The sequence below is a fragment of the Oreochromis aureus genome, linkage group 15, assembly GCF_013358895.1.
Source record: "Oreochromis aureus strain Israel breed Guangdong linkage group 15, ZZ_aureus, whole genome shotgun sequence".
Classification (NCBI taxonomy): Eukaryota; Metazoa; Chordata; class Actinopteri; order Cichliformes; family Cichlidae; genus Oreochromis; species Oreochromis aureus.
In genome coordinates, this window is record NC_052956.1 from 22,857,278 (window position 1) to 22,881,513 (window position 24,236).

General features: G+C 39.8%; 4 protein-coding genes across 6 annotated transcripts; 3 read left to right on the top strand and 1 right to left on the bottom strand.

The window, feature by feature from the left end:
- The first annotated feature begins 422 nt into the window (after positions 1 to 422).
- LOC116329556 (spermatogenesis-associated protein 45-like) lies at positions 423 to 2,059 on the top strand. The gene is made up of 2 exons (XM_031751599.2): positions 423 to 795; positions 1,921 to 2,059. The coding sequence occupies exons 1-2, from the start codon at positions 555 to 557 to the stop codon at positions 1,938 to 1,940; spliced, it is 261 nt and encodes an 86-aa protein (XP_031607459.1). The 5' UTR covers positions 423 to 554; the 3' UTR covers positions 1,941 to 2,059.
- tatdn3 (TatD DNase domain containing 3) lies at positions 2,007 to 8,381 on the bottom strand. The gene is made up of 10 exons (XM_031751598.2): positions 8,226 to 8,381; positions 8,030 to 8,062; positions 7,735 to 7,808; positions 7,218 to 7,302; positions 6,201 to 6,263; positions 4,220 to 4,329; positions 3,123 to 3,178; positions 2,942 to 3,054; positions 2,688 to 2,768; positions 2,007 to 2,600 (listed from the first exon to the last, which is right to left on the bottom strand). Exons 1-10 carry the CDS (start codon positions 8,280 to 8,282, stop codon positions 2,466 to 2,468), a joined length of 807 nt encoding a protein of 268 aa, XP_031607458.1. The 5' UTR covers positions 8,283 to 8,381; the 3' UTR covers positions 2,007 to 2,465.
- A 45-nt stretch (positions 8,382 to 8,426) lies between these two features.
- On the top strand, positions 8,427 to 13,817 carry nsl1 (NSL1 component of MIS12 kinetochore complex). Of its 2 annotated transcripts, none has more exons than XM_031751583.2 (6): positions 8,427 to 8,667; positions 10,442 to 10,514; positions 10,619 to 10,752; positions 11,008 to 11,062; positions 12,596 to 12,663; positions 12,759 to 13,817. In XM_031751583.2, the coding sequence occupies exons 1-6, from the start codon at positions 8,476 to 8,478 to the stop codon at positions 13,014 to 13,016; spliced, it is 780 nt and encodes a 259-aa protein (XP_031607443.1). In that variant the 5' UTR covers positions 8,427 to 8,475; the 3' UTR covers positions 13,017 to 13,817. The 2 variants fall into 2 exon arrangements, with proteins under 2 accessions (XP_031607443.1, XP_039455332.1); XM_039599398.1 differs by having other exon boundaries at positions 8,428 to 8,667; positions 10,622 to 10,752.
- A 562-nt stretch (positions 13,818 to 14,379) lies between these two features.
- On the top strand, positions 14,380 to 17,671 carry batf3 (basic leucine zipper transcription factor, ATF-like 3). Of its 2 annotated transcripts, XM_039599322.1 has the most exons (5): positions 14,380 to 14,426; positions 14,562 to 14,657; positions 14,996 to 15,100; positions 16,084 to 16,128; positions 16,326 to 17,671. In XM_039599322.1, the coding sequence occupies exons 2-5, from the start codon at positions 14,583 to 14,585 to the stop codon at positions 16,467 to 16,469; spliced, it is 369 nt and encodes a 122-aa protein (XP_039455256.1). In that variant the 5' UTR covers positions 14,380 to 14,426; positions 14,562 to 14,582; the 3' UTR covers positions 16,470 to 17,671. The 2 variants fall into 2 exon arrangements, with proteins under 2 accessions (XP_039455256.1, XP_031607411.1); XM_031751551.2 differs by lacking the exon at positions 14,380 to 14,426 and having other exon boundaries at positions 14,455 to 14,657; positions 16,326 to 17,666.
- The last annotated feature ends 6,565 nt before the right edge of the window (positions 17,672 to 24,236 follow it).

Here is a 24,236-nt window from a genome sequence, read left to right on the forward strand (position 1 = left end):
TGGGATCAATCAAACTACTGTCCACGTGTTGCCTCCTTTTGAAATCATAAAGCAGCTAAATCTTACTATGTCCCTATTTTAAGATACCAGACAAAAAGAAAACCACGGACGTCACAGCTGTGTCTATTTTTTTTTTTTTAATTTATTTTGTTTTTATGCAGCTGACTTCACAGGTTCTGCAGACTGTTGAAGACAGGTTGAATCTCGTACAAGATATATTGTTTTCTCATATATCAGTGTTTTTGTGAAAGCCTGACAACTAAAGAATAAAATAAAACCAAAGAAAACTAAGATCACACTTCCCACTAAATTTGAAATTTAATATCTGATGTGGGATTCTTACTCCACATTCTAGTAATCTCGGTCCCAGGAGCGAGGGAGGTTCTACTTTCGCTCCCCACAGAGTGGCTCATCCTCCTTAATAAATTGTCTTTGAGACCCCTCTTCCGGTTTCTTGTTGCCCTGGTAACAAGTGTATTGTCACAACTTACCTTTGGATAATTTATGAAAGGAAATCTAGTCCACATTAATACTTCCTACAAAGGTAAAAAGTAATGTCCGGGTATGAGGAGCGGGCTCTGCTCGAGCTGAATCAGAGCAGGGAGACGTGGTGTCAGGTGGAGATGGACCCCCGGCAGGGCTGGGAGAGATCCCAGAGGAGACATTACCGGAGTCACTTGAAGACCAGCCCGGTTCTCCTTACAGCTCTGACCGGCAGACCGCAGCGCAGAGAGGCCTGCACCCAGCGGCCTGCCCCCGTCAAGCTCCCCGAGAGAAGGCACTTCGAGGAGGGCTGTAAGAAGGCTTGTCTTAAGATTTTACAGAAATATTTCTGTAGATCTGATATGGACACGAGAAACTGTGTGTGTGTGTCCCAAATACTTTAAAGATATTAATATTTAATTAGGTAATTACATTCTAAAAGGCTGAAAGACTCAGTATTTTAAAACTACAGCAATTATGTAAGATCCTATTCCACAATTTAGTTTATCAAAGAACCCTACTTGCCAGATATTTCAATTTCCCTTATTACACTATTAAAGATGAAATTAGTTTAGTAGCTTCATTTGGTCCACAGTACAGACAAATGAAATTTCAGTGATGAGAGATAGTTTGCACACATGCCATTACATTAGGACCCTACAGGTTTTATGACTGCTGTTGTCAAACATGTGGCCCACATGTGTTTGGGGACAGACCCAGCCTCAGTAGGTCCTTTCCACCTCATTGGATGATTTTGCAGAAAAGGAGAGCATGGCTGTTTAACGTGCTAAATCTGAGCCTCAAGCTTGAATCATGGTCAGTTTCCCAGCCTTCTTATTAAAAGACTTTACCCACAATGTGTCATACAACACCTTACTAATCCACTTACACCTAGGAGCCACGTTGAAGCCTTTCTTCGCCCTAACAGCAGACTGAAAAAGGAAAAACTGAGGCATGTTATTATCAGTTTGTGCAAAAAAAAAAAAAAAAAAAAAAAAACTGATGCAGTGTTTTTACCAGTCCAGTCTCCTTGACGTTAAATTGATGGTATGCAGCCCACAAAGTAAAATGAGTTTCACACCACTTACCCAGACAATCATCTAATGCAAATTTACCACTTGTACTGTAGTTAATTGGCTGAAAGTTGAAAATCTGTAGTGCACCACTTAATTTCTGCATGTCTTGATCCGGCTGACATAAACATATTTATCAAAAACATGAGGTGGAACTATGCTGTATCAATGATTTATGAAGGAAAACAAAACAAGAGTTTGCTGATTCTATTCTGCTTGCTTTTACTTAACTGAAATTCTACTTAAGTATTTTTTTTGTCAATGTTCAATAGAACTTTGTTTGAGAACAGCTGTATTATTTGATTTGTGATCCAAGAGAAAATGCGCAGCTGTTGACTCCTGAGATCTGTCTCTTCTCTTCCAGACAAAACTCACCTGGTCTAGAGAGCTGCAGCCTTAGAAGATGACCTGAGCTCTTACTACACATACAGCTGGGACCCAGACATGGGGCAACTTTCAGTATTTTATTTTCATGACTAATATCTGACGTAATACAAAACCCCAAATATGCTGGAGATCATGACGCGTGAGGTCTTGAGACATTTGATTGTGCTTGTTATTGACAGTACTGATATTAAAAACTCATTTTTGAAAAATAATTTCTATGCATCACTCATTTTGGTCAAGAAAGACACATCTTATTAATTATTAGAATTATCTGCAAGACTTTGCAGAAAGCTTCTAGCTTGTGTGAAACTTAAAAAAAAAAAAAAAAAAAAACCTCAAAAGTAAAGAAAAACCTTTCTGATATTCAAACGTTAGCAGTGTTATTCATCATGTGTTTAAAAAAGTTCACGTTGAGCCTCGCAGTGAAACACTGAGGGGCGGACAGTAGGAAAGGAAGTTATGTTTTCCATGACGTCACACACTGGGTGAGCCTTGGATTTCGAAATCACGCTCACGTCACTGTCAGCGTGTTTTAGCTTTGGGGAAGAGTCTGTATGCGTTGTGTGCGGTGACCAGCCGAACAGTTTCTGGAGGGAGACCTTTGACATCGGCGATGTAGCGACATGGTAGGATGATGTTGGCGGGCTCATTCCTCACCTGGTAGACAAAAGACAGATTAAACATGTCTGCACTCGTGGCGCTGTGTCTCAATATGATGATGATTTTAAAGCCTTTCAAACTTACATGCTGGTGAAGCCCGAGGGCAGGAGAGTCTGTCTCAAGACAAATGTGCTCCAACGGGATCTGCTTGATTAACTTGTATCTCTGTGTGGCGGTATTAAAACTGTTTATTCAGGTGACTCAGCAAAAAATTTTATATAATCTTTTCCACAGGATGACACTTCTCATCTCACCTGTTTGCTTCTGCTTCTGCAGGTGACTCAGCAAAAAAATTTGCAAAAACTTTTTTTTCCATAGGACGAAACTTCCCATCTCACCTGTTTGCTTCTGCAGACAGCAGGGGGAAAAGAGAAGAGGTAGCCCGCCTTCACACCTTCCAGAGCGACCGATGGCTTCCCCGCAAAGTTATGAAGCAGAGCTCGGCTGATGCCTGACAGAAAAACAGAACATGAGATAACGTTCAGATGTCTGGATGGTTCGCTGGAATCTAACACCCACCTTGTTCCTTCATGGTCTCAATCGTGACCCTAGCAGCTGATCTGGAGTGGACGTTCCTGAACAGAAATTCACAATCAACACGTTACATAGACTTCTATGTGGATTAAAAACCTTCACTTAGCCACTTACGCATGCTCGGCAGACTGACTCTTTGATTGCTTGTGTCTGACCATCACAGGAACTGTACCTCCACTAACCTAACGCTTCTCCAAAAACAAGTTAAAAGAAAGCGAAGCAGCCCTTCAGTAAGCAATTTTTACGGCATCTGGCAGCCACGTTGAAGCAGTTATTTGGGGAGGTATTCTAAATTAACTTAATCTAAATTAACCTAATTCATAAATGTGATAATCAAGTTTGGAAATAAACCGCAGTAAAACTGGAAGCAAGGTCTTAAAAAAAAAGCCTTAAAAATACTGGTGGACACCAGTGCTACCCCTCAGCATCTTAGTTTATGCAGCTATATATAAATTTGAAAATCCTGGGTGACTTCCTTCTTGAGTTATCACAGTCACATGATATTTTTAGAAGACCTGACCTGACTTTTATCTTGAGGTCCCTGAGAATCAAACTTGTCCAAGATTTTTAATAGACACACTTATGGTATCACTTTGAAAATCCCATGTAGCCTCGTTCCTGAGTTATCGTGTTAACGAAGTTGGGTGTCCACGCCATCCGCTCACCTGGCAGGATGATGACAATACCCCGAGCCTTTCAGGCTGAGGGGTAAAAAGCTCAGTGTGAGCTTCATATTTTTATTCTTGGACTCTTTATGATTTGCTCATTCATGTTTACACTGAGTCTTGGTGCACTGGGACGTCTTTAAGTCTTGTTTCGTCCTAAAATGTCTTAAATCCATCATTTAAAAGTTCAAACCTTAAAACAATGAAACAATGGAATTCAACACATTGGAGTCTGGGGCTTCACAATTTCCCACCTGCCTTTGGCCGTATAAACCCTGTGTTACATTTGTGATCTATAAGTAGCCAAAGAGTGACCAGATTAAAAAGGAAAAACCAAAAAAAAGGGAAAGAACTTGAACTACTCGCCATGACTTAAGTCTGAGAATTCTAACAATAGCTATTTTAATTAATCCTCACACAGGTAAGTCCAGCTCCTTGGCGATGTTGAGCTGTTTGATGAAGACGATCACTTGGTCATCTCTGTCCTGCTGAGTCGGGGCGCACCAGGGAGTGAAGTCTAAACCAATCTGAAAAATCAAAAGAAGGCTGTTATGACCCTAGGAGGGCCTCCTGTGAAACTGACCTCGTGTGGGTGTGTCCTGCCCTCTCCTACCTTAGGTGTCACCCTTTTTGTACAGCTGACTCTAATCAGCAATTAAGGCCAGAGACAGGTGAGGTTTAGTGCCAGAGAGCCTTGTCGGGTTTTGTAGCTAGCCTGCTCTGTGGAGACGAGTGTGTTTTGGTGACTAACCCTTTTTTGACTTACTTTTCAGTTTATTGACCAACTACTGGGTTTTTTTGTTTTCCTTCTTTAAAATGTGATAGGGCTTGTCCGTCTCTTTTAGTTGAATTGCTAATAGAAACATTAATAAAACCCTTTAATTTAACCATTTTGCCTCCCCCGTCTCCTTTTTTCAACCCAGACACCTTTAGATATTTCCCTCATCCCCCGGACCTTTTAAGAGAACGTAAAAGTTTGGGGCTTATCCGGGATTTGAACACAGGACCTCTCACACCCAAATCGTAAAAAATAAATACATTTTTTTTAAATCAGTCATCCCATCCCAGACTACTATTAATGTAGTAGAAGTTTTAGAAGACCAGAATCACTTTGCATTTCTTTTTCACTATGACAGTTCAAAATTTTAAGTCCTTTTTAGAACAAATTAAAATTTCCTCTCCTGTAAAGATACACTCAGACTATGGTTTTATAAAAACATCTTAATGCTCACCATAAACATGACATAAACATTTAAAGCACTGATCTACAAGTTCAGTATTCAAAGGATTTATGCATGCTACTGTAGAAACTAAACATTCGTCTCAGGTTCGCTCTTTAAAACTTTGAACTATGTCAGTGAATCGTTACTGATTAAGTTTCATAAGTGAAGAAACATAAGAAATTTCTGAAACATAAGTTTCATAAGAAACAGAAATGAGGAACACCAAATGCTACATTGGATGCATTTGTGTGTGCCACCTTAAAAACTGACACCTGCTCTGGTGCATGAGCCTCTGGCAAGGAAGAGGTTTAAGTCGCCATCTCTCAAGTGAGTCCGTTCTCATGGAGCTTATGTCCAAATGAAGTCGAGTCAAACTGGTTTTGATTGCTCAACCTAAAACCACAAAGTACCCTCAATCTCTCAAGCGTCCGCAGATTAAAGAAAAAACTGCCAGAACAGATATGAGGGAAAAGGTTACAGATTCAAACTGTAGCTGAACTAAAATGTGCTCAGTGGAGCACAGGATGGAGCTCTATGTCTCCAACCTAATCCAACAGCTGGAGACAGCAGTAGGAGAGTGTTGATTTAGCCCTGTGATGCCTGAAATGTGCTGGAACAAACACACATTCCTCATTGACACCATGTAGAAATTCCCTCCACCATCAGCACCTGCTGGAGAGCAGTTAGTGTGTGTGACTGTCTGTGAGCCTGAGAAAGACTGTTACTGACTGTGTGCATTAACCTTTTCTTACACGCGAGATTAGCAGGTAAATCTGGGCTTTTAACACGTTTAATCTGCTTTGCTTCAAGACAGGTTACATTAAAAATGTAAAGATTTTTTAACACAGAGCAGACACAGTGTGTGTTAATGTGTGTGTTTGTAACAGTTGAATCCATGACCACCCTTAAGCCTTCAGAAGTTGCTGTAACTTAAATTATCTATGAAGACTTCCAGTCATGGAATTATTTATTATATAAAATTTTGGTTAAACTTTTTCTACTGAGCTCCATTTCAGTAGAAAAATGGCCTGTCTGAGATGCAGCACACTTCTTAGTCAATTTAAAAAGGGGTTTAGCTCAGACATATAAACATGTTTTATTAATTCCGCAGTAAAATTAAAAATATTTTAATAAAAGAGGTTATTATAAGGTTCAGTTAGAGGTTAAAAGTCTACCTCTCCAACAGCGACGAGGCGTTCTTTGTGGTTATAGAAGTGTGGAAGGGCGGCATCCAGATCCTGTGGAACACATTTCTTTATTAAAGGAGAGGCTAAAAAAAAAAACATTAAAAAATATTTTTCTGGGTATTCAGAAAACACTGATCTACTGGAAATTTCCACACACCATCTTCAGGGTTTACAGAGAATAGTCTGAAAAGGAGAAAACAACCAGTGTGCAGCAGTTCTGTGAGTGTAAATGTGCAGGTAATGACAGAGATCAAAGAAGAATGGCCAGACTGCTTTAAGGCAATAAAAAGGCAACAGTAACTCAAATAACCACTTGTTATAGCTGAAGTGCGCAGAAGAAGCAGAAGAGCATCTCTCAGCACACAGACACACACTCACACACAAAATTAAACAACAATAAATTTGAAAAACAGAAAGTCAGAATTTGGTATAAACAACATGAATGCATGGATCCTGCCTTGTATCAACTGTTCAAGCCTGTGGTGGTGTAATGGCTTGAGGGATGCTTTCACAACACTTTGCACCACCTTAGAACTGACTGAGCATTGTTTAAACATCACAGCCTTTCTGATTACTGTTGCTGACCATTTCCATCCCTTTATGACCACAGTGTGCCTGTCTACTGATGGTTGCTTCAAGCTGGTTGGAACATCCTTGTCAAACTAGTTTCTTGAACATGTATGCAAATGTCCTCCACAGTCACCAGATCTCAATCCAACAGAGCACTTTAGGGTGTGGTGCGGTGCAACGGGAGATTCATATCATGGATCTGCAGCCAACAAATCTGTATTGGGTTGTTGATGCTATCATGGACCAAAATCTCTGAGGAATACTTCAAACACCTTGTTAAATTGATGCCATAAAGAATTAAAGCAGATTTCTACTGTAGTAAGCAAACTACACAAATCGCTGGATACAGTCTGGATACAGATTTCCTTCCCATTTTTTCATAATCATTTAAGTAAAATATTTAAAAGACACATGTGCTACACATTGTTTCAGTACCTGAGGTTTCACACTGCGCTGCTGAGGCCCCTCGGCAGCCTGCAGTGGATGGATGCCAAAACACGGAGCCACGAGATCTGGATAGCTGTGAGAAAGAAATTCAACATAAGATCAAAGATAATAAATGCAATGCTTTCCAGCTGTGAGCAGCTGCGCAGAACAGTATAAACATTTGTTTTCTTTACACTCTGCATGACTGACTTTAGAAGAAAAAGTAACACAAGCTCTGTTCTTACTGTGAGTGAACCTCAGTGTGTCTGTGTACTTTTACTATACAAATATTAGTCCAGAAAACCTAACCTTTAGTTGCACCTAAGTTCCTGGATAGTTTTATTTATTTCATCAGCAAATAACTGAAAGTTTGTCTCTTTTTTTCTTGTCTTAGCTCAGCTTAATGAATCTTTTAGGCTTTATGCTGTTGATGTCGTTTTTCTTCAATTTGGTGTCCTCTCAATAAAAAGCAAGCAGCATAATATATGTTTGTGAGACAGACAATGTGCTTTGCAGACATGCAGACCTTTCCTGCAGCTGGAGAACTCGGGCAAACTCTCCGACTTCTTCTGTAACTGCAACCAGAGTCTTTACACCAGCCTACACATAGACACACATAATTGCATGCTTACTATTTTAAATATTATATTAAACTGCACTTATTGTACTTGTGTGAACCAAGATGAAACATACAACTACATTTTTTCTCATCTGTAGTTTCAGGCTGTATTTCCAGATGACTCTGAAAATATTTACTGCTTTCAAATGGCCAAGACCTGTAAGGCATATGTGAAGGTATAAAATGAATTCATTATGCTTACCTCCCTCGTCCTCAGGATCACATCCTCGAAATCCTAAAAGTAAAAGAAAGGCTTTATTTGATCAGTATATATAAAGCTAGGAGCTGTAATCAGACTGTAAATAAAAAGAGTGGCACGTTTCCTGATCTAGTAACGCTCTAAATTTCCTGCAGTTCATGAAGAGGGGACGAATAATTTCTAACATGTGACAATTTACCTCTTCAAACTCATGAGCCGAGATATGACAGTGACAATCAACGAAGCCATTCTCCATTGAAAATCAACAAATAAAAGCTAAGAGACCAATAATATTAGAATAACTTCTCTGCGTTAGTAGCTAACAACCATCCCGGAACAGTCCTCCAGAAATAAACGTTGTTCCTTCACGGTCATCTTTGGTAGTAGGACCGGTTCGTTTCTGTTCAGTTCCGGGTTGCGTTAAAAATATAAACAAGTTGGCGGTAAAGATGGAGGCCGTAGAGAGTGAAGTCTTACCAAGTGAGGTAACAAATCAAGAGTACAGGGTCCAGGTAACCTCGAAGAAAGTAGTAAGCGAGCAGGTGAACAAATACAAAGAACTTTTAAAGACGGCTCTGGACGGACAGCCGGAGGACTTTCCGGAGGAGACGAAGCGAGTTTTACTGCAGGAGCTGCTGGCAGTGAGTCCGAGTCCTTTCTCACATTTTGGGATTGACTGTAACTGAACATGATGTGGGCAATGCTAAACTGTAGATGCCAGGCCGCTGATAATTGTTTTAATTAAGGCGTATTTGTATTTATAATATAAATTATAAAAATATATAGACTCCAGGCTTCTTTTATCCCTACTGCATCCTGTCTCCTAAATGGCATATAACCGTTCTGGGATTTTCTATTACTGTTATTGTCATTTTATGTTATTGTTTTGTTTACTTTTATCCTGTTGCTAAAGTAATTTCCCTTTGGGACAATAAATAATTTGAATTGAATTGAATTGAATTGAATAAAATCTTTGCATATATACTTTACAGCTTGATATTAATAAGCTACATCTGTTAAACTCAACAGTAATAGTTATGAGGTCAGGCATTAGTGTCTGTGGGCTGTTAGCAGACCACACTGAGAGTAGGTGGAAGAGAAGAGTTGGAGGTATGCTCTGGAAACTCAGTTGAAGCAAGACAGGATAGATGTGTGTGAATGAGAGGAAGGCAGGTGTAACAAGATGAAAGGAGCGGATGTAGAGAAAGTGGAGGAGCTTAAATACCTGGGGTCACCTTCCAAAGAAATGGACAATGCACAAGGGAGGTGGAAAAAGATGGTAGCTGAACGTGTTGAGACAAAATTAGAAATAAGTACATCAGAAGGACAGCACAGGTTAAGCATTTTTGAGACAAAGTTAGAAAGGCGAGGTACAGATGGTGTGGAAAAGTGCAGAGGCGGGATAATGGCTCTATTGCACAATGGATGTTGAAGATGAAGTTGCCGGGCGGGAGAGAAGAAGAGGATGCCTGGGTTAGGATGAGATGGTCTGCTGTGATGACCCCATTTCTGGATCTAGTTCTTTTTACAAATCCTTTATACACCTATGATTACAGACTGTCTGTGCCAAAAAGAGACAACAGACAGGCAGCTGAAAAAAATGCCACTATAGTGATTTTTTTAATTACATAGAGGAAATCTGATATGGTGACAGTACTTAGGGGTAGTCTAAATGCTCCGGGATGGAGAATAATTAAATGGAGAGTGTGTGAATGCTGTGTGTTTGTTTGTTTGTTTAGTGTTTTAAGTTGTCCACTACTGTGTGGATACTTGCGTTATAAACTTCCGATCTACAGATATTGCCGGCTGTCAGTCTTCTAACAAATGATTTTATTGTAACCGACGCAGCGTTTGAAGTTTATGTTGTGACTCGTATCAGTTTTTGCACTGACTAAATCCTCAAAGACAGGCATGACTGTTGTAAAGTCTTTTTGTCACACTATTAGTGCTTAATATAAAACCATATTTTAAGTACACAGTAAGTGCATCCCATGTATTTTGAGCTGTGTGCTTCATACTGAATCATCATCACACTGCAGTAGAAGAAACCGAAAGTTTTCATGAAAATTTGGGGAAAACAGTGTTTCAGTTGTGCAGATTATTTGTAGCTCAGTTTAAGCTTCATGTGAACTAAGTACAGAAACAACTCTGATCAACGTTTGACCTTTGTATGGAGGACTGTACAGTGTTCATATAATAACAGCAACAGAGTTTCCTGAAAATGATCCTGGTAGTCTTCTTTGGGACTAGATTACTCAGGACAGTCCTGTAAAATAAAGTGTAATATGGCTTCCTGTGTTGACCAAAATAGAAATGTTATCAAATTGATCTGATCCTGCTGCAGTTGCACAGCTGACGTCATATTTTAATGTGCGTTGCCACTGATTGTGTGCTTGTTTATTTGAAACGGTGCAGAATTTTGAGGCTGCTGTTCAGGCTAACGTGTTGGTGAATGGACGGCCTTGGGAGGAGGCGCCCGATGATGAAGGTGATCCTTCGCCCTTTTCATACTCTTGTTTCAATTATCATATTTTGAGGAAAGCCTGATTTAGTTAAATATGCTGCCTGTTTCTCCACCACCAACACCCTCAGCAGAGGATGAAGCTGTAGATCTGGAAAGCCTCCTGGACGATACTGTCGTTGAGACCACAAGAAGGCGCCGTACATTCCCCAAAAAGATCCTTCCTCATGTGGTGCATGCCCTCAGGGCTGAACGGAAAATCATGGTGGGGCTTTTTTCCTCCTTGTTTATTTTTTGATTTACCAGCTCTGATTATTGTCCATTACTCTCAATTTTAGTTTTTCGTATAAAAATAAATAAACATATTGAATAACTAAAGTGCAAAAGTGCCAAGTGTTTTTCAAAGCAAAGAGTATTTTCTGTCTTTGAGAAAATGTTTATTGCTTATTACAGATTTCACAGAATCTTTCATAAACAGATATTTGTCTAAAGATTGAAACAAACACGTTTCATGTTTCAGGGGCTGTATGAGCAGGCCATCAAACCTCAAGAGATGGTCAAAGATCCTGATCAAGGTAGTAGCCTCTGATCATTTCTACAGACATGCACATTTTTTTATTTTAGCTTCTAGTGTTTTCAGGTCTTCCCCAAACACCAAATCTTTACAGGTAGTGAGTGTTCACCTACAGCTGACTTGAAATGCTGAGCACCAGCTACAGAGTGCTGTACTGCTGGCTCAGGACAGTGTTACTGTCTTAGTTTGAAGAGTAAGTTTAGACAACTTATGGTTACGTGTGGAGTCAAAAAGAAAAACACATAAAGCACCCTTTGTCCAGTGAGGGGGTGTTTGCTATTTTAAAGTGCATTTAGGAAGAACTGGTTCTTTTTAAAGGCAGACATGAAAGTTTCAGCGTCACTGAAGTGAAATACCTAAATGCATCAGTACTTCTTGTTCACCGTTTTTAGTAGACTGAAGCAAAGACTGTGAATAAAAACATATCGGCAGGTTGTAAATGACTCATGAAGCGATAACAATAGTTTTACTGTAGTATCGCAGGTCACACGGTCATTCATACAGTTACCATGAAAAATGTTTATATATGTATATACACATATATATTTTTTAAACTTAAGGAGTAATTTGTACAGATGTTGGTAAGCAGAGCAGAGCTGCATTACTTTCATAGTAAATTGCTACCACGAGCGATTTGCCAGAGAGAGCGTAGTTAGTGCTGGCTTTCAGATAAAATGAGGCCTAAGCATGTTGCTGAAGAGCAGTGAGTAGGACCCAATGAAATGCTGGCAGTTTGCCACTTTAAATGGTAAATGCACAGAATTTTCTACCTTATTTTGCCACTCAAAATGCTTTATCACTTATACATGTATACAGTGTCGCTAATTTACACACTTTCACTTTTTCCTGCGTGTTAGTGCTTTCTATCATTCTGTGGAACATCAGGACCAACTTGAGATTCAGTATATTTCCCATTGATTCTTGGAGATGAAGACTGGAGCCTTCCAATTAGTACATGACCTGCTCTACTTCTTGAGCCACAGCCACCCAATCAATCGCTCTTTAAAATGAATTTGAATCAACATTAGCTTGAAAACGATAAATGATGCTTGAAGAGAGCAAATTCTTGCATGGCCTCCTGAACAGTCGTAAAAACGACCGTGCAGTTCTTTATCACAGCAGAATATACAAAAACTCAGCATATCAAGCAGATATGTTTATATGGTTTATAAATAGATAACTGTTGTTTTGATTTAGTCCTATATAAATAAAACTGAATTGTTTTTAGTTTGTTTTAAATTTTCTAGATGTTGAAATAAGGAATTAAAAAAGAAGTGCTTTGTATAAGTAATATTTGTCCAAATATAGTCACTGTTTCCTTACAAATTTTATACCAGACAGTATTCCCTTAGTTTAAGTTTAGTTTCATTATTTCCAATGATTCTGTGACTATTTTGTGATATTCTTTGTGTGAAATCAGTGAGGACAGTCCTTTTTATTTTGGCTAAGCAGACAGACAAGACTAACTGTAGACACTGCTGACACCGATGTGCAGTTTACCCTCGATAACAGTGCCGTTCTTGTGTTTTACCAGAGAACATCATGAATGATTTGACAGCAGCCGCTCCTGGTGTGGTAAAGCAGGCCATCCAGGTCATAAAGGTAACACACCGAAAGCTCTTAGCAAGTTGTCCTTCATGTATAGAGTCACACCTTCATGTATGGAGTCATTACTGACACATATTTTTTTTCTACAGTCAATCAACACTCTGCAAACACAAGTTGAAGGCCTGTGCGAAATCCTCAAAATGAAACCCAACCAAGCCTCTCTGGAGATACACAGAGAAGTGTTTGGTTTTAATGACCAATCAGAGGCTCCCTTTCCTCCTGCGAAAAGAGCCATGGGAAACAAGCAACCAATCAAGAGAGCCTTAGAGGAAGCAGCAGCCGCAGAGGGCTATGTACCCCAAGCCAAGAAACCAGAGTGCTGCGTGGGAGAGGACAAGCTCGAGTGACACTTCAAGAAACATTAAACCAGTGTGAAATTGCCAAACACTGCAGTTCCTCTAATGGCCACTTGGCTGATCCCAAAAACCAGCACATCCATAGACTCCCACATTAAAATGTCCAACTTTACAACGGAAATAAATGCGCTTTACAACCTGCTACAAAAATGTTTTGCTCTCTGTAACCTGCTCCACCTACTTTAACAATTATACAAGGTTTAACTTTAGTATAAGCAGGCCTGTCTCTGTGTATGCAGCTTGCTGTCCAAGCTTAGCCAAAAACGTTTCACTGCTCTCTCTGTGGGCACTTCACCAGCACTGTGGTGGCCAAAATAGCAACACTGGGGCCTTAAATACACCAGATTGTGTCACAGTGGATACATCCCTTTTTAAATATCCAGTCTGTGGCTGAAATTAATAAGTGTAAACATGATCATTCTTTTCCATGAAGCCAAACAGAAGTTTCAGTTTCATGTGTGGGCAGCAACAGAGATACTGTTTGGCAAGTCAAAAGCACAGATAAAAATAGCCCAAACTGGCTGATTTGTTTCTCCACTTGCAAGGACTAAAGTAGCATCAGAGGTGTAATCTTGTGGAGTTATGTGCAGCATGTTTTTGCATATTATCTCAGCTTCATCAGCATCAGATTTGTTCATTTGTTAGAAGATTGTTTAACTAAATTGATGATTTTTGTAAAGGGAAAACTGTAATTAGTATTGAGGATTTGAGTGAATCAAATGAAATCATTTCGGTCATTTCTGTTATCTTGTGCATATTATATAAAATACAATTCCAGAGGCTTTGCTTGTACTTGTAACCGTCTTTCTCATATTGATCACTTTGTGGTCGTTTTAATCCACTTTAAAGAGATTCATAAACCTTAAATTTATGGTTAACACTCTATAAAAACTGTTGGTTTAGTTAAATATATTGTTATGTTACAACTTTTAAAATCCCTTTTCTGTTTTTCACAGGTTTAACTGAGAGAAACTGTATTTTTGGGAAACTATGTTAAGTAGTGGATTTATAGTTGTCACCTGCAGAATGTGGGAATGATCTGTGCTCACAGTAAAAACAGAAACTTTAAAAAATGTTTATGAATGGAAGAAGTGTGTATTTTAATGCAAAACATTTCACTCTGTAAATCTAACCAATAGTTTCGGTGCATAAATCTAATGTGTGACTGTAAACAGCAGCTGAAGCTGAACTCTAACCTCCAGGGTGAAAGTCTTGTGTCTTACCAGGTTTTTTTTAATAGAATCTGCTTCGTCTGTTGATTATCTCAGTTGGGTTTCTGGTAGTCCTGAAGAAAGACTTCTTCCATATGCTAAATACAGGTTAACCATGGGGCCCCCCAAGTCACATGACTTACATTAACTCTCCTCACCACTTCTTTAAAAAAGGCAGCGAAATTGAAAAGTAAGCTGAAGTGAAACTCGAGCTAGTTTTCTACCCGGTGTGTTTGAACTTGACTGGACTCAGTGCCCAGCACACACACACCTATCAGTCTCCTGACAGAACCAGTGTTCAGAATACCGTCCTCTTTCCTTTTAGGTTTTGATTTTAAAGCCTGTGATGTCAGACTCTGGTTTTTCATGCCAGTCTCAACAGAATAACATCAGCACCAACCAGCTCTGTGAAGGATGGGAGGTAAGAAAGATCACGTCATCGTGTTTTTTCTTTACACGTGTACATTTAGGTTTGTGTTTTTACTGTTTACCTTCCTCCTAATCCACGGGGAGGTCAGGGGTCAAGAGGTTTTAAGCAGGTTTAAAGCATCGTCTTGTGTATATAGGCTGATATCGCTATGGTCATCCTCAGTGCTTCACACTGAGGTTGTGTGAGAAATAGGCAGATATGTGATGTTACTCTGCCAGCGTCCCCACATGAATCTGCACAAACAAACTCGGGTTAAGCAGTAAAAAATGAGATGTAAAATATCACAAATGTAGAACGTGTCAACGGATTATAGTGTTTGTTTGTGTCAGTGTTCGGAGGATGAGGGGCGGAGGATGAAGAGGAGAGAGAAGAACAGAGTTGCAGCTCAGAAGAGCCGCAAAAGACAAACTCAGAGAGCCGACCTGCTGCACGAGGTGGGTGAGCGTATTTCTGCTGATCAGATTCTGATTATATGCATAAAGTTGGGGTGTCAAACATATGGCACTTGGGCCCAAAGTGGCCCACCAAAAGGTCTATTTTGGGCTCTTAACAGGTTTGCAAAATGTTGCAAATATTTTTTGCACTGTATTTTTTTCTCCATGAAGATTTAGTTTGCAAGTCACTGAGAGCAGATTGTGTCTTTGAGACTGGCTGTCTGCGACGTTAATTTCATCACAGCCAGATGGCCGCCCGCTCACCTTTACAGACTTGTTACTGACCATAACACATCGGCTAAAGTGAGGTGGTTAAACCAACGACCATGCCAACATGTTTCTTTGATTTACAGCTGGAGTGTTTCTGGCTGGCTGGTTTGTTTCTCAAACTGTTTTAGGTTTTACCACAGTTCAGATCAAATTGGGATGTATGTGGCTGATAAACTAGAATGAGTGTTTTGACAGGTCCTCTCTTGCTTGAAGCTGCTGGTTTAAAGCAAACTGTCGGTCAAAGAGCAACTAGCATTTACACGTGGACCACCAGGATAAAAATATGGAGTGAAATGGAGTTAATTAATGTTACTTTTGTAGCTTTAAAAAAAAAAAAGTTTATTATTAATAAAAAAATGTGATGTGTGGCTCCTGACCGTTTGTTTGCTTGTGAAGTAGGGCAAGGAGAGTGCTCTCTGACTACTCTGTCTCCATATTATCAAATCCAGAGATGACTGAGTGCTTACAAGCTGGGACTGCAGCAATAAAAATCCGATTGTGCAGTTATGCAATGAATGTGTAGCAGCCACATTTACCTGTGTTTATGCAAAAATCACATTTCCAAAATTACAATCCCAATCAAAATACCCCAATGATGAAATGCCCAGTCTAGCTTTTGTTTTCAAATAAATATTATTTTATATTTATATGAAAGCTGTTATTTTTTAATGTAACATGTATTTCCCACTTTGTTTCCCCCTCTTCACCTCCAGGCCTGTGAGCTGCTAGAGCAGAGGAACAGGAAGTTGAGGAGGGAGGTAAACACACTGCTAATTCTGTCTCTGTTCGTCTTTTACAGACAATTTTATTTTATATAAACAGCAGCAAGGCCTGTTTGTATGAAATGCATTAAAAACACAGCAGAAATGAAACCAAGTTAAATATTTAAAATAAAATAGTTCTGGTGTACCTCCATTGCTTTTACACAGCAGTAACAGAGTGAATTCATCTGCAGGTGGATTCTCTGTCAGAGGAGCAGCACCTGCTGACCGAAGCTCTTAGAGCCCACGAGCCCTTCTGTCCCATCATGCACTGCTCCTTTGCCTCCTCCACCTCTTCCACCCTGCAGCCCGAGAACATGGCAGCCCGTTCTGTTTGAGGCAGGGAACAAAGTTTCTGAAGACGAGTTAAACTTCTGAATGTATCTGAGAGTTGGTGTCTCTGTAATGCTGCAGTGAACCTCTAGAGAGCGCTGTTCACCACGCTTAAACACAGTGACGATGCAACAGGTTTGAGCTGCTGCTGATCTCAAATCCCGGTGAAGAGCGTCCTCTGGTGGTGTTGTTACAGAGCTGATCATGTTACTGAGAGCAGACCTGAGCTGCAGCAAATACGAAGCTATCAGTCGAAAAGCAACGTCAGTGTAATATTGTTGTCTTTGTTGTGATCAGAATAAAGTACTGACTCATTTCTATGTGGACATATGTTTAACAAAATGGATCTGGTTATACATTTTCACTGTTCCTAAATGAAGAAAGATGGGCCATTACTATTATCTTCTTCTTCTCATAGAAGCTAGTCTGAAACCTTTGCTCATAAAACAACATTAGTTTAATCAGCTTTAATCAGGGATAGGGATTGAAAGAATGTTTACACATTCAGTAGCCACTTTATTAGGTACACCTCACTAGTACGGGGCTGGACCCCATTTTTACCCACAGAGCTGCTATAATTCTTTGTAGCGTAGCTTCACTGAGGTTCTGGAAAGTTTTTGTCCATGTTGCTGTGATAGCCTCACAATAGTCTCTCGTTTCATGACATCCCAAAGGTGCTCTATTGGATTGACATCTGGTGACTGTGGACGTCATCCATGTACAGTGAACTCCCTGTCAAGTTTTAGAAACCCGGTGGAGATCATTTGAGTTTTGTGACAGGGTGTGTTATCTTGCTAGAAGGTGACACACCCTACTCATCAATAATCACTGGTCAGGTTGTTTAAACATTGCTCATTTGGTATTAAGGATCCCAAAGTGTGCTAAGGAAATAACTCCAACACCAACAGCAGCCTGAACTGCTGATACAACGCCAGATGGATCCGTGCTGTATGTTGTTTTCACCAAATACTGATTCTACAATACAAATGTGCTTCCAGTCCTGTGAGCCAGTGTGAACGGTAGCCTCAGTTTCCTGTTCTTAGCACACAGGAGTGGTAGCTGGTGTGGCCTTCTGTTGCTGGAGCACATTTGCTTCAAGTTTGGACCTGTTGTGCATTCAGATATTGCCTTCTTTGGTTTTAATGAGTAATTATTTGAGTTCCTGTTTCTTTCCTGCCTGCTCAAAGCAGTGTGCCATTTCCCTAAGACCTCTGACATCAACAAGGCATTTTTGCCCTGAGGACTGTTTATTAACTTTAATTCAGAGACAGACAATTTCTGTGAGAATGCTTCTTCCAGTAGCTGTTTCACTCTGCCAGTGATAAAAAAAAGTAAAATCCCAAAACCTAATTTTATGATAATCCCTTTTGTTGATGTTGTTTGTTTAGCTGACTGCACAATAAAATTGCACAAGTCAAGCACTTGCGTCTGTTCAGGTGCTAGTGGTTTAAGTTGGTAATTATTATTTTTGTGCCTTTTTTTTAATTGTTTGGAGAGATGGCTGTCAGAAGATGTGGATGAAACAAGAAGCTGACACTGAAGTAAAATGTTCCTTTAGCATCATTTTGTGTTGCTATATGCTAATACGCCATGAGTCCTGGTTGAAAGAAAAGCACAGCAGTGCACTTTATTTTGCACTTAAGAGACACATGAAATGTTACCAACGTCAAGTACTAAACCCACAGACCGCACTTTGAATCAAAGCTTTGTTTTCTAATGCACAATGGTGCGGTGGTTAGCACGCTGTCTCCCCACAACATAAAGGTTCTGGTTTTAAATCTCCTGGTCACATGGGGCCTTTCTGTGTGGAGTTTCCATGTTCTTCCCATGCTTGCCTGGGATTCCTCCCACAGTCCCACAGTGACACCACACCAGACAACCAGAACATTAAAACTTGTTTGTGTGGCTCAAACTCACAAAAGGTCAAGCCCACTGAGTGAAAGCCAGACCTGCATGATGTATGAAAACTGCGAAATCTCTCAGTTGCGTCACGGGTTAGCTAATGCTCACCATCATCATTTTAAGTAACAGAAACGTCTTTGAGGACATCACATCCTTTCACTAGAAGTCTTGAGGTCAGTTTGAACCCAGACATGTCGTAGTCACACAAACTTAAGCATATGAATAGAAATCTATAAGTTGGCGGACGCTACCAGTTCCCCATTTTGACCACAACTGCATCAGAGTTTAAGACAGCACAGTACAGAGCGCGCTCTTTCACTTTTCCTTCCTCCTTCCTTCCTTCCCCCTTCACATGAAGAGGTGAGTGGATCATTTCGACACAGAAAATGATGAAGCAAACCACTGGAGACCAACCATTTCGTAGCAAAAGATTTCAGGGAAGCCAAACTGATGCTTTTCTTCCACAAACCTGCTGATAAATTCTTTGAAGACAAAAAGAAACAAAGTGGGAAGGTAAGCTGTTTTCAGCGTTTTAGTGTAGAATTACAGCTGGCAGTAGGCGGCTCCATGGAAAATCAGTCTAAACAACATTAATGATGTCTACATAATGAATAAATTATAATAATATGTATTATTAAAGAGGCGTGATGAACAGTAGGTTTAAAACTTCTTTAAAACTTTAAATCTACGTAGATTCTGGATATTTTTAACATTGGTGGAATTTTTAAATAAACACTTAAAGAGATATGTCACTTCATAGTAAAAAGGTCCTGGTCAAATTCACATTTGGGCCTTTCTATGTGAAATTGTATGTTCTCCCTCTTTCTGAGGAAGTTCTTTCCAAGTACTCCCACTTCCTCCCATAGTATGCTTTCACAGTTTCAGGATTCCCTGAAACTTTCCCTCTAAAATCCATCTAACCACATACAGGTCAAATTTGATCGGGAAAAGCCTCATTGCACACACTTTAAGACAAGTCATTAACTTTCATGTTAAAAGAATTAATTTATGATAGCTGGGATAGGCTGCAGCAGGCCAAATTTAACCCATACTCTATGTATAGTGGCAGAAAAAATTATTTGATCCCACGTAAAACATGTCTTAGTACTTAGTGGAGAAACCCTTGTTGGCAAAGCCAGTGATAAGATGTTTCCAGTAGTTGGCAATGAGGTATGCCTTCAGGACCCTAATGTGCTACTTCTTTAACCACTCCTTTGCTGCCTTGGCGATATGTTTTGGGTCATTGTCACACTGGAAGACACGTCCATGACCCATCTTCAGTGTTCTTGCTGAGGGAAGGAGGTTGTAGTCCAAGAATTTAGGATACACGCCCCTGTCCATTGATGTCGGTGAAGTTCTGTACCTCTAACACATAAACAGCCCCAAAGCATAATGTTTTCACCTTCATGCTTGGCTGTGGGGATGGTGCTCTTTGGGTCATTCTCACCTTGCGAGGCGCTGCAAGACTTCAGTCTATTACGATGTAGCGTGCTACCAATGGTGGTCTTGGTGATTGTGGTCCCGACTGATCATTAAAAAGCTCCATGTAGTTTTGAGCTGACCCCCCCCATTTCTGCATGCCTGGGTCAGGCACACTGCACATGTGTGAACCAGAATTCTAGCTGTGTCGTAGGGTATCGCACACCTATTTCACTAAATGACACAGAAATCATTTTGTAACTTCTGTAATGTGTTTTTTCCTGGAGTTTTGGTTGATATTTTCGCTTTTCATTAAAATAAAACTACCGTAAAAATGAGACACTGGTCATTTCTGCCAAAATCAGTTGGGATCAAATAATTGCTTCCCCCACTGTGAAGGTTAAAATATTTTACAAGTGGTTTTAAATTATTTCTAATGGTCATTTTATTGTCCAGAAGTCTGAATACTTTGGAAAATGAGGAAGTCTTACCTTTTACAGCCTGAAAAAGCAAATTATGTTAAGTTGTTGAATTTAAGAGAAAATGTTTTACAAGGATATTAGAAAAAAATTTCTTAGGACCCAGAAAAAGTTGACCTACCGTACATCCACTCATTAATCTGCTCCAATGTAAACACCACTGGCCAAAAAAAAGTACAAAATTTTTTCTAATGAAACAGAGATCAACAGTTTCAAGGAAAAATTGAAATGATCTTGCAAAACTCCCAGCTGCCTTACTGTGCTGAACTCCACCCATCAAGGTCTCCAAGTTACACAAATTAAACACTGAATGCCTGGAAACCATATTTGGCCTGGCTTCTCCAGTTCCTCAGACATCCTCAGGAAACTGACATCACAGACTCTTTGAAACTGAGCCGAGACCAACGTATAAGTGAACCATTCTCTAAAACAACTCACGGTGCACAATAAGTAAGGAAACGCTCGTTGCCCAGGCGGGAAGGAATATGTCACTGACTTATTCAGAGGAATCCAGTAGGCAGCCTGCATAGACAGATAATTAAGCTACAAATATATGCTCAATCACCCAGAACAAACAAAGATAAAGGCATTCAGGCAGCTACACAACTGCCAAGTAACACCACACACACAAATATCCACAGAGTTCTGCTGAAATTCTGATACAATCTTTGATTCTGTGTACAGATAAAGAATGATGAGAACAGGGCTGCAGGAAATGTTTTAGAAATGCTGAGATTATAAATCATTTTGAGCCACTGAGATGAAATTCCATAGTAAAATTTCAGCATCTTGGCTCAGTTTTTCAGGAAACGTAGCCTGTAATGGAAAAATTTATCCAGTGAGAGAGGTGACCGAGATTAAAGAGCAAACAAACTGCATGGGAATGGGATCAAGTGTTTGTTTTAAAGGAGGACATTTACCCGGGAGAGTACAGTTTGAGTCCCATTGTTGCCTTTTAGCTGGACAATGTTTAGACAGTATGATGTTGTACAGTATCCCTACACTAAACTTTTCAGATTCTACCAAATTTATAGCTGTTTGTTTGTATTTATTAAAGTCCATGTTTTTTGGCCTAGGCATTGTTATATGTCACTGATTATTGACTACTAAGCTTTACTTTTGTCAAGTCCTTGAATTATATCAATTGACTGATTTTTTAATTATCTGACATATAGTTTGGCTGTTTGTGATGAAAAGCATCAGTTTTGCGAGTTTAATGGAGGTTCTTTATTAAGTGTCTCTGTGAGCTGCACTCATAAAATAGATGATTGTGGTACTAAATTACGGCACTACCGTATTTTTCGCACCATAAGGCACACTTAAAATTCGTTAATTTTCACAAAAATCGACAGTGCGCCTTATAATTATGTATGAATTCTGGTTGTACTTACTGACCTCAAGCCAATTTTATGTGGTACAGGGCGCTCAAAAAATGTTCTAGTACGACTTTGGTAAGCTACGAAGCCGCACCACTTGATGGATTGTCAGATGGATTGTCAGAGCATTACAGCTACTGTACCGAGCCTCGCGGAGTAATCTGGGTCCAAAACTCCGTCCGCTTCAGGTCCCAAAGTCAAACAAACACTGCGGCATCACTGAGAGTTTAAAAACTGTCTAAATTCTTTCATCTTTGATAAAATGATCAGGGTTGCTGCTTTACCAGGTGTAACAATTAAGTTTTACAGCCAGGCATCCATGAAAACGGAAGTTATTAAATTTAACAAAGTTCGAAGTTAGCAGGAAGTTAGCTCGCTAGTTTCCACCTAAACATGATATATCATGTTCTCACTGAGAGATTTCTGAAAAAATTAAAACGTACAGCTCTGCTATCACCATCCATCCGTCCATTCGCTTCCGCTTATCCTTTCCAAGGTCGCGGGGGGCGCTGGAGCCTATCCCAGTTGTCATAGGGCGAGAGGTGGGGTACACCCTGGACAGGTCGCCAGTCTGTCGCAGGGCCAACACACAGGGACAGACAACCATTCACACCTAGTGACAATTTAGAGTATCCAGTTAACCTATCCCCTCAAACTGCATGTCTTTGGACGGTGGGAGGAAGCCGGAGTACCCGGAGGAAACCCACGCAAACACGGGGAGAACATGCAAACTCCACACAGAAAGACCCCGGCCTGATGGTGGAATTGAACTCAGGACCTTCTTGCCGTGCGGCAACAGTGCTAACCACCGTGCCACCGTGCTGCTCTGCTATCACTTTCAACATAAATGAAGACAGAAAATTAAACAGCAGTGACTTTTGTAGGGTTGCTGAAGTTGGGCTACCTGGTATTTAATGATGTGCTACGTGATCGCTAGCGACACAGCTATGTTAGCTTAACATAAACACAGTGAAGCTGGAGGATGAACGCTAACCATTGTCCACTCGGTAAAAGTTAATGCGAGGGTTCCCGATGGTTAGGGACAAATGTTATAAACAGACCAAACTTCAGTCAGGAGAACAACTGAGATAATCCATCCACAATACGAGGTTAGTCATTAATATACTACAACAACATGGGAATAGAGCAGCTGCAAGAGAATTCAGCATTAATGAATCAATGGTACAGAAGTGGAGGAAGCAAGAAGAATGAGGTGAGTAAAGTTTGACTTATCTGTTTTGTTTTGTTTAATGGGCCTTATGATCCGGTGTGTCTGATTCATGAAAACAGACGTGTTCATCAACAGTGCGCCTTAAAATCTGGTGCGCCTCATGGTCCAAAAAATACGGTAAGCTAATGGGTGACCTCAGTAACCATAGCTCAAAAGTTCCTAGGCGAATTATAATATTTATTCATAAATGTTAATGAGATCAAATTAAATCAAATGACAACTTCTCTGTCTTTTCTAAAGTCGACTTACACCATAAAATTTCTAGCAATTACTCAGTAGCATATTTCAGGGATAGAAAGGGAGATTGTGAAGATATTACCAATTTAAAATGATTTATTTTATCAGTTTATTGGTGACCATCTATTTAATAAAGCTTTCACTAAATTTATTATGAGACATTAAAGTAAAGTGTTAACTTGATGAGTGGTGGGGGCATGTAATAGCACTGGAGTAATTCTAGTTTCCTTTAGAAATTTCTCAAAAACTGATGGAAAGCTCAGGGAAAATAGCAAAATATCCTCTCTCACAGACAGACGCAACGCACCCACATGCTGACATAAAAATTCCATTCACCTCCAACGCATCTACACACACACTTCTGCTGAAATATGAACTGTATTCTCAGTAAGTTCCCTAGAACAGTAGTGGTTGTGCCAAATGGACAGAGGTTTCATCTGTTTCTGCAGTAGTTTAGGTGTTGAAGGTTTTGGTCTGCATCTCACAAATAGATTTAATTTAGTGCAAGCAGCACTAAATAATTATAACACTTTGAAAGCTTTTTAAATGCCTTTTTCATCACACAGTTTACACAAATCCTCTTTTAACTCTGAAATTATAAGTGAGGGCTTATTTTGCTGCTTCTAGCAATGAAGCCAAAGCAAAATTGTCTCTCTGTCTTTGAACTGGAACCTCTTGCACTTTATGACTTGTTTCCTTTTATTTTAGGAGATGCAACGTTAACCTTCCGCGTGAAGGTTATCACAGACAGATGCTCTCATTTTTTTTTGTGCTATTTCCAGTTTTGTTTTGTTTTTTTGTTTTTTTACAGGTCTGTTGCTGGAGATCATTGGCACCATGAGAAACTATGCTTCATGTAACTACCTGAGCAACTACAGTTGATTCATGTGGCGTAGAGCACCAAAGAGTCTTTCCCAATTTTTACCAGGAAAGTTATACCACCTGTTCCAACGTTATTTATAGAGATAAATTAAAAACAATAAATCTTAATTAATAAATCTCAAGCAGGCGCACCGCGCTCACTTTTCCCGTATAGAATTTCGAAAAAACATCGGTGCAAATTATAAGTCTGTATCATGATGTCTGGTGTTTTCGTGTTTGTTGTTTTGTTTTGATTTTGTTTTATTT